The sequence below is a fragment of the Neomonachus schauinslandi genome, chromosome 16 (genome assembly GCF_002201575.2).
Source record: "Neomonachus schauinslandi chromosome 16, ASM220157v2, whole genome shotgun sequence".
In the NCBI taxonomy this organism is placed as follows: domain Eukaryota; kingdom Metazoa; phylum Chordata; class Mammalia; order Carnivora; family Phocidae; genus Neomonachus; species Neomonachus schauinslandi.
In genome coordinates, this window is record NC_058418.1 from 16,731,103 (window position 1) to 16,740,049 (window position 8,947).

Consider the following 8,947-nt stretch of genomic DNA (forward strand, 5'->3'; position numbering starts at 1 on the left):
GTGCTGGGCCCGCGCCTCTTCATGCTGGCTGCCCGCCTGTGGGGGGGCTCGCAGCTGTGGGCCCGGCCCGGCCCCGGCCTGCGCCTGGCGCCCACGCAGGCCCTGGCCCCGCGGCGGTTGCTGCGGCCCAACGACGCCGAGCTCCTGTGGCTGGACGGGCGGCCCTGCTTCGTGGTGGCCGACGCCTCCAAGGCGGGCAGCACCACGCTGCTGTGCCAGGACGGGCGCGGCTTCTACCCCCGCCAGAGCCTGCACGCCTGGCACCGGGACACGGACGCCGAGGCCCTGGAGCTGGACGGCCGGCCCCATCTGCTGCTGGCCTCCGCCTCCCAGCGGCCCGTGCTCTTCCACTGGCTCGGGGGCCGCTTCGAGAGGCGCACGGACATCCCCGAGGCCGAGGACGTCTACGCCACACGCCATTTCCAGGCTGGTGGGGACGTGTTCCTGTGCCTGACACGCTACATCGGGGACTCCATGGTGAGGCCCGGCGCAGTCAGGTGGGGCAGGCGGTGGAGGCCACAAGCCAGACCTGACCTGCCGCAGACCAGCCCCTCGTGTGGGCTGGTCTTTCATCGCTGACCCCACCTTGGCACACGGGCCTCTGCGCTCTGACCTGACCTCACAGGCTGACCTTCGAGCTCTGACCCCACCTAATGTACTGATCTTTGAACTCTGGCCACCCTTCCACTGACTCCAAGACCACTGTGACTCCTCCAGGCTGGCTGACCATAAGCCACTTCCTATCCCCACAACACTGACGCTGGGCCCCACCCTCCGGCTCTGTAACTCTGACACACTCTGCGACTTACATTTGGCCGCAGCCACCACACTCTGGACCCCCAAGGCTGATGGCCCACCCCCACCAGCATTCTCATTCTGGGGTGAGGAACAGCCAAGCGGAGCGCTCTGAGCCTAGAAGGCAGTGGTCTGACTCAGGTGTTCACGGGACATGTGTGTGGGGAGCAGACTGTGGGTGCAGGGATGGGAGTGGGGAGCCCAGGGCAGAGCCTACCGTCCCGGAGGGAGGTGACTGTGGCTGGGCGGAGTGCGGCCAGAGGAGATGGGACAAACAGATACCACTGTAGGTAAAACTGATTCCATGTGGGGTGTGAGGGAGAGAGAAGGGCCAAGAATGACTTCCAAGTCTGGGGCCTGGGCAGCAGGGTGGTGACAGGTATGAAGGCAGGAAAGCTGCAGGCATTTGGGGACCTACAGGCCTGTCTCCAAGCTGTTCCAGGTGCTCTGAAGCCCAGAGGACTACCGGCAGGCCTGGCCCTCCTGGACCCCAGGCCCTAACCAGTCGCCACACTTCACAGGTCATGCGCTGGGATGGCTCCATGTTCCGCCTCCTGCAGCAGCTTCCCTCACGTGGTGCCCACGTCTTTCAGCCACTGCTCATCGCCAGGGACCAGCTGGCCATCCTGGGCAGTGACTTCGCCTTCAGCCAGGTCTTCCGCCTTGAGCCTGACAAGGGGCTCCTGGAGCCTCTGCAGGAGCTGGGACCCCCAGCCCTGGTGGCCCCTCGTGCCTTTGCCCCCATCACCTTGGCCGGCAGACGCTTCCTCTTCGCTGCTTGCTTCAAGGGCCCCACACAGATCTACCAGCATCACGAGTTAGACCTCAGTGCTTGAGACCCCCCGGGACCTTGGCTATGGCTTGGAGGGAAGGGGGCAGTGGCCTGGGGAGGCCCAGGCCACTGGACACCCACTTGACTAGGCTCCTGGCCCTACTCGGGCTGATGGTCCCTGTGAGGTACTGACCACAGGCCAAGCTCAAGGCAAGAGCTGTCCTTCAAGTCGTAAGGAACATCTCGGCTCTGGGCACATGCCCCGACTAAGGATGACTTGGGGGCTCGGGCTGGGGCACTTGCAAGGAGCCGGGATACAGAAGTCATGATGGGGGTAATGTGCAGAACTCCGTGAGGTCTGGAAGTGCCCCCTCAACCCACTCCCACTCGTCCTGCTCCCTGTGAAAGTACTGAGGGAGAGATAGCTACCCCTTCCCTCTAAACTCCATCCGGCCAATCGCTTTTAGCGCCCGCCTCCGTGACGTCACCAGTCGCTGGGCCGGCCTCACTGCCGGGCTTGCTAACTTCCTCTGCTGCTTGTGCGCATGCTTGCTGCCGAGGCGGAAGCCCAGCGTGTTGGCCCTCTTGCGCGTGCGCGGGAAACAGGTGGGCAAGCAGGAGCTGTTGCGGGGAGCCCTGGCTGCGCGTCTCCAATGAGGGATAGGGGAGAGGACAGAAAGTGTATGAGCTCAATAAACGCGCTGTGCACCTGCCCCGCTCACTGTTGTGGGATCTTTGGGAGAGGGTGTTTCATGAGTGACGTGGGGGGAGGAGTGGTGTCCCAGGAGCAGTATTATGGGGAGGTGCATTTTGGCTGCCCTGGTGCGCTTTCGCTTGCCCCATGAGTGTGGGCTCATGGATTGGGGGGACTCATGGGATGTTCGAGGGATATAAAGGCATTATTAGGGGACAAGTCGCTGGTTTATTGTGGGCCTCTTCTTGGGGTCATGTCTCGGAGCATTGTAGGAGATCGTTTGGGGCGTTTTAAAGGGTTTTAGGCATTTTACGGGGTGGCCCTTGGCATTTTGGAGATCTTACAGGGTATTGGGGAGTCCCAATGGAGTTTGAGGCTCCTTGGAGATTCTCACACCATGTGGCCACTCTATATTATTAGGAGTGTCGTGCGGAATTATTTGAAGGTCTCACAAGGACAGTTGGGTATTAGGAAGGGTTTTCTATAATAAAGTGGGGTCTCAGGGGTAAGTGGGAGAGTCATGGGGTCTTACTATTAAAATCATAATCTATCTGACTACTCATATCATGGTAGGAAGATCCACGTCCTTGCTTTCCTGGGATGGTCTCAGTGTCCCCTCGAATGTCCCAGCATTCCATCTCGTTAGAGCTCTCTTTCACTCCCCAAAGTGTCCGCCATTTGGCTACTAGAAAATTTTAAATTGCACTTGTGGTTCCCCTAGCCTTGGAGGCAGAGGGCGGACCTCAGGCCACCCAGCAGGCCTTGGGCTTTTCCCAACAAAGAGATTCAGCTGCCGGCTTCTGTGTCAGCTGCTAGTGTGTATCCACCTTCTCCTAGTCCTCAAAAGCCCACCCCGATGTACACATAGGGAGTCTTGAGGCTACTTGGGCTAATTTTTAGAAGAAGAATAAGGAGGCAAGATGCATGTTTAGAAAAAAAAAATTGAACAAAAAGACCCCTCCGGTGAGAGGTAAAGTGAGGCCCTGGCAAGGTGCTCTGAGGGGAGGAGGGAGAATTCCATCCTGGAATCCGGATTCCTGTGCAGAGCCAGGAATTGGAGGAAGAGAAGGGACCTCTGTGTCCTTTCGGCTGATCCATCCTCAACAGTTCTGGGCAGAGCCTGGGAGAGATGATGGATCAGCTTGTGGGAGCAGATGAAGTTTTCTCCCCAAGGCGCGTGCACACACAGGCACGCACACTCGCACGCGCCCACCCCTCACATCCCATGTTCCCTGCATCCCCATTCTGTTCCTGGCTTACCTGGAGTGATGAGAGGTGGGGTGTCCCCTGGATGGTGGCTAGGGAAAGAAAAGTGGTGAGATGTGTATCCATCCCCCTTGTCCTCTCCCTCAAGGCTAGAAGATTCTCAGCTTGCCCTGACATAGCTTCCTGGCTATTTTTCCTGGAATGGGACCAAAGCTTTTCAGGATTTGGGACCCTCTGAAGATTATCAGCTCTGAAGAATAAACCCGGGAAATCTCAGTGGCAGGAATTCTCCGGGGCAGAACCGGGAGGCCTCTATCTGCAAGATTTAGCTCTCTCACCGGTGAAAGGTGTGTGTTCAGTATGAAGCGGGCACACAGGGAACCCATCTTACCTGGGCTTCTGGCTGAACTTGCATTTGCATTTCCCACCTGTCAGGGGAAAGGGGATGGTTGGGGGAGGCGACCCACAGCCCTGCCCTACCAGCTCAGCCACCAGTGTCCCCACTCACTCATGAGGACGATGATGCCGATGGTGCACAGAACCGCGGCGCAGATGAGCCCGCCGATCCGGAGTCTGCGCCAGTCTAGGAGAAACCCAGATGAGGCCATCAGTGCCTGCCTGTGTCCTCCCTGTCCAAACCTCCATCTATTTGACAGGTAGGTATCGGGCACCTTATGATGGGCAGGGAGCTGGGGATACAGAGCGGAGAGAACAGACAGCCCCCCAGCCCTCCTGTGCTTTCTCCTTTACACACAAACAAGTGATAAGAGATTTGATGGAAGGTCAGGTGGAGATAAGCATTCTGAAGACAAATAAGCAGAGCCAGGGAACAAAAAGTCAGAGGGCAGCTCTTTTAGGGAGACTGGTCAGAGAAGGCCTCTCTGAGCAGAGCCCCGAGTGGGTGCAGGGGGGCCGTGGCAGGGGGATCGGAAGGTACAAAGGTCCGGGGATTTGGAGCGTGTTTGCTGTGTCTGAGCACCAGCAGGAAGGCCACCCAAGAGCTCCCTTCCTCCGGGCAGTTTTTGCAAAGCGAGCCTCCTCCCAGCAGTTGATTTGAACCATAACAACGGCTTCTTGGGAACTGTCCTGGCTTCCTGTGTGCACCTATCCTGCCGGAAGAGAACCTTCCCAGGGGCCAGATCGGCGTGGCTCGTTCCTTTATTCCGCCGTGATGACTGTTCAGTGTCTCCCCATCCTTGCCCCTTCCTATCCTCGCCCCTGTTTCGCCCACATCGGACCCCCACCCAGGCCGGGTGGGACCCCTGACACAGAGTGGCAGGAGGGGGTGCGGGTGGGGGGCGGCCAAGAGAGGGACACAAGCTCTCACCATAGTAGAAAGGACTGTTTTTATCTGCAAAGAAAGGAAAAAAGCATGTGAATCCAGGACAACAGCCAGGAGGCAAGGGTGCAGGGGAGACTTTGGGGGTGAGCGTGGTGGAGGAGTTGGACTCACCTTCTGGGTCATTGGCGTCCAAGGCAGGCAGGCCTGCTGGGGGAAGCAGGAAGAGGGGGATGGCGTGCTGGCCTCAGCAAAGCCGGCCGGCAGGGCCACAGAGCCTCAGGGGCCCCCGATGGACTGGTCCCCGCCTCCTGAGGGCACCGGGGTCCGGCCCCAAACCTGGAGGTGTGGACTTCCTCCACCGCCCCACACCTGTGAGCCCCACGGGCCCACCCACATTTTGCCTCCCGAAATAGGTTTTAATCTGGTTGGCTGGGAACCACTCTTTGGCCTCATGTTTCCAGACACCTGGCATCCTCCCTCCTGCGGAAACCGAACAACATTCTTGTCAAGACGACAGACGGTACCAGTTCTCAGTCATTCTCAGAGCCTCGTCCACACCCCACCTGTTCTGGTGTTTGCTCACCGCTTCCTTTCAGAGCAGATTACTAATTACAAACTTAACACCCTTTCTTTAAAAATGCAGCTCTCTCTCACTACCCTGAATGGAATGCCAGTTTTGCCTGATGTAAGGGATAAAAAAAAATACAATAAAAGCAAAGGACTAGGATTACATTCTGGCCAGAAGCAGTGGGCTACCTGAGGTCTGGGCCTAAGCTCTGTTCTTTGTTTGTTAAAGGGCGATTAATAAGTTTTAATTATATTTAAAGCACAAGCACATAGTGCTTACTCTGTACCGGGCCCTCTTCTAACTGCTTTTCAAATACTAACTTGTGCAATCCTCGCAGTGACTAAGTACTTACTAGTATTGTCCGTATTTTTACAGCTGGGGAAACTGAGGCACAAAGGATTTGCATAACTGCTGCATCCGCGAAGCTCCCAGTTACCTCTCGTAATAAAGTGCTAGGGAGGTGATGAAGACACAGCACCCGGGGCTGAGCCCTCTCATCAAGGACACCTCAAGGGGGTGACTAGCTGTGTGAGATGCTGCTGTAAGGGGTCCTGTCTTTGTGTGTGCACCTTGAAAGCCCCAAGGCAACACTTGTGACCCTCAAGGAGATGCCGTCCAGCTAGTCACCGCCGCACAGGGGAGGTGGAAAGCACGAGAGAGAGAGAGAGAGAGAGAGAGAGAGAGACACATACATGCAGGGCTTGGCCACCCCTCAGTGGAGAGGTCTGGGGAAAAGGCAGTCCGGGACACAGGCACTCACCTGCCAGGAGGATGAACAGGCTCAGTGTCACCTCTTGCATGTCAGCCAGCCGGCCTGGAGGGGTAGGGGTGGGTGGAGAGGGTCCAGCTTTAGTAGGCCGGGCGGTGCCAGACCGGTGCCTCTGGGTCCCCATCCTCTCCTACTCTGCTCCCGCCCAGGATACACAGCTCGCCCCAGGGCAGAGAGGCCTGGCTGGGTGATGAGAAGGAGCCGCCAAGTGCAGGGGGTGGGTGACAACGCAGACTTGGAGAGGAGTCGCACGAATCACTCACGCGACACAGACTTGGGGCTTTACGTGAATGGCCCTGGTGACCAAATGAGGGAGGCGCTGCCTGCTGTTAGCCCCATCTTACAGATGGGGAAACTGAGGCTCTGAAAGCTGAAAATGGGTGCATAGGGTCACCTCGCGAGAGAGTGGGATTTAAAGCAGCCTGGCTCTGCAGTGGCTCTTTGTCGCTCAGGACTCTCAGGGCCTCGGGGTGTTTTGGGAAACGGGATGGAGGGAGCCAGGTGTCAGGAGGCCCCGTTCCCGGGTGTGTCTCTCGGAGACAGCTCAGAGCCTGCCCGCCCTGCCCAGACTCTGCAGACCTCGGGCTGGCTCCTCAGGCTGCTCAGAGCAGGGTGTGGGGAGGAGAGAACTAGAGGCTGGGGCAGGGGTGGGGGCCAGAGCAGGGAGGAGTCACCGGGCTGTAGCCCTAGCCCCGACTTCTGCCCCCCGCAACCCCTCGTTTCTGTCCTGCCCCAACCCCTGCCCCTGACTCTACCCCAGCCCCTACCCCTGCCCCAGCCCTTGCCCCCGAATCTGCCTCTGCTCCTGCCAAGCTCCTCCTGGAAGCCATTATTTCCTCGTTCCCCAGATAGGCCTGTCCAGCAAGAAGAACCCCTCCATCTCCTTCCTGGTCTAGTATCAGCCCACCCTCCCCCCATCCCAAGTGCCTGAGATAAGCCCCCGTCTCTGTGTGTCCCCGGCCCTCCCCCAGCCCCGGCCCCGCTGCCACTAGTACATACTGTCAAGAGGTTGACAGCAAGAGCTAGGACGTCCTCCGTGCCACCGTGTGCTGGGCACTGGCCAATGACCTTGCTGTGTCTTTGCCCATGTCGCCCCCGCCCCGGGCACCCCCAGAGGCGATCCGTTCTAGCCCTCATTTAGCCCATGGCACAGCACATGCCCTCACTAAGCCATTCGACATTCCCTGCTCTGTCATCCCACTGCTCTCCACCGCGGAAGACGGTGACCCCGTCTCTCTCCGCACCCTCCATGTCACCCCCACCCCGCGTTCCTTTCTCTTTCTTGCATGTTCTCACAGATTCCTCCCTCTCCCTGTGCCCATTCAGGTCCTGGGCAACCTCTCAGTTCTTAATCCCATATGGTGGACTCAAATGCATCCATTTCTTGCAGGAAGGGGGCCTGGAGCTTTGGGGAGCATTACTAAGGCATTCAGGACCCCACAGATTTGGGGAGAAGAGCTAGAGTGGGTGTGTGGGCAGCACAGCCTGGTGGTTCCAGGCGCAGGTCTGGAGAAGGACCACCTACTGTCTAAAGCTGCCTCGTGAGGCTTTGTTACCCCAAGATGATACCCCAGTTATAAGAGCTAGTGCCCAATGAGCGTTTACCTCTTGCCAGGCACTGGTCGCAGCTCTTCGCACTTATTCGCTCATGCAATCTCCGCAGCTTGATGAAGCTGTGGTTACCCCACGTTGCTATCACAGCCCCATAGCCCCTGCTAACTCAGCTTAATGCTGTATGTTGTCACATCTGGGCATCTGCCCGCAACCTTCCCCGCCCAGGCTGTTGTTGGAAGGGGCTCCTGAGCTGCTCCAGGGGACTGACTGCCGTTGGTGTGAAGGCTTGGAGAGGAAGACAGCCTGCAGATGGAGGCTCTGCCCACCCCTCTGGGCTCCTTCCCCGCCCTGCCGGTCCCAACACCTGTGTGAGGGCCGTTTCCACCATCCGCCCTCTGCTATCCCCTCTGTTCCTCTGTGATGACAGCCAGACCCCTCAAGCCTGTGCAGAATGACTCCCCCATGTCTCTGAAATTTCCTACCCAACCCCCCCGTTTTACAGCCTCCCCAGGAAGCCACCATCCCCTTTTCCAAGAGGTCTCCAGGACCCATACATCCTCAATCCACCCAGTCACCCACCATCCACTCTGATACCCTCAATCCAGCTTTGATCCACCTAGATACCCCCATCCACCCAGGCACCCCTCTCCAACCCTATCCACCCAGATGCCCCCAATCCAGATGTTTCTGTTGCACTCAGACACCCCAGATCTACCCAGTCACCCCAATCCCACTTGTGGGCTCATCCCAGCTAGCTCACCCAGCCCCCTGATGGGAGAATGATGGGGGGACAATCACATTAATGGAAGGTGCTTTCTCTAATCTCCTGCCCCCCTGCCCCCCCAGAAAAGATCCTTAAAGGGAGGAAGTTCTAGTGTCTTTAACAGACATCAGTGGAGAGAGGGGCAGGGATAGTTTGGGGGCAGAGCCAAGAGGATGTTGGGGGTAGGGGGCCCCTGTGGCTCACCTGTGTGGCTCCCCAGGCTGCTTGGAAAGTTCCAGGAGAGAAGGGAGAGAACGTGGCTGCTAAGCCTGAGTCCTGCCTTTATTTGCAGCTGCCACGCCCTAGGCAAACCTGGGCAGGTAGAGAACAAGTCGGACTCCCTAAAGCTCAGGGGCTCTCTCACCCCATTCCTGCTCTTAAAGAGACAGGTACCACCCCTTCTTCCCAGCCACTAATGGCAGGGAGCTCCCTGAGGTCCCCAAGGCCACAGCAGCCTCAGGTAGCCAGAGGGAGCATGGGATGGGCTGGAATTCTGCTCCTCACATCAGGGGAGGGGGCTTTCTTCCATCTCTTGCCCCTGTGA

The 8,947-nt window shown here is 58.2% G+C and overlaps 2 protein-coding genes across 2 annotated transcripts in view; one reads left to right on the forward strand and one right to left on the reverse strand.

Annotated features, from left to right (window-relative positions):
- The window catches only part of LGI4 (leucine rich repeat LGI family member 4), a 7,343-nt gene extending 5,636 nt beyond the window's left edge, over positions 1–1,707 (forward strand). Inside the window, exons 8-9 of the mRNA XM_044922259.1 lie at positions 1–477; positions 1,317–1,707. The exon at positions 1–477 is cut by the window's left edge and continues 22 nt beyond it. Of these exons, the coding sequence (XP_044778194.1) occupies positions 1–477; positions 1,317–1,631 (792 nt within the window). The 3' untranslated portion in view covers positions 1,632–1,707. The remainder of the gene's footprint in view (positions 478–1,316) is intronic.
- A 1,462-nt stretch (positions 1,708–3,169) lies between these two features.
- Positions 3,170–8,714, reverse strand: FXYD3 (FXYD domain containing ion transport regulator 3). The gene is given in 8 exon segments (XM_021700895.1): positions 3,170–3,381; positions 3,522–3,559; positions 3,859–3,965; positions 3,968–4,050; positions 4,795–4,818; positions 4,921–4,953; positions 6,078–6,131; positions 8,608–8,714. Coding segments are annotated over 7 exon segments (345 nt in total). The 5' UTR covers positions 6,118–6,131; positions 8,608–8,714; the 3' UTR covers positions 3,170–3,361.
- Positions 8,715–8,947: the final 233 nt, after the last annotated feature.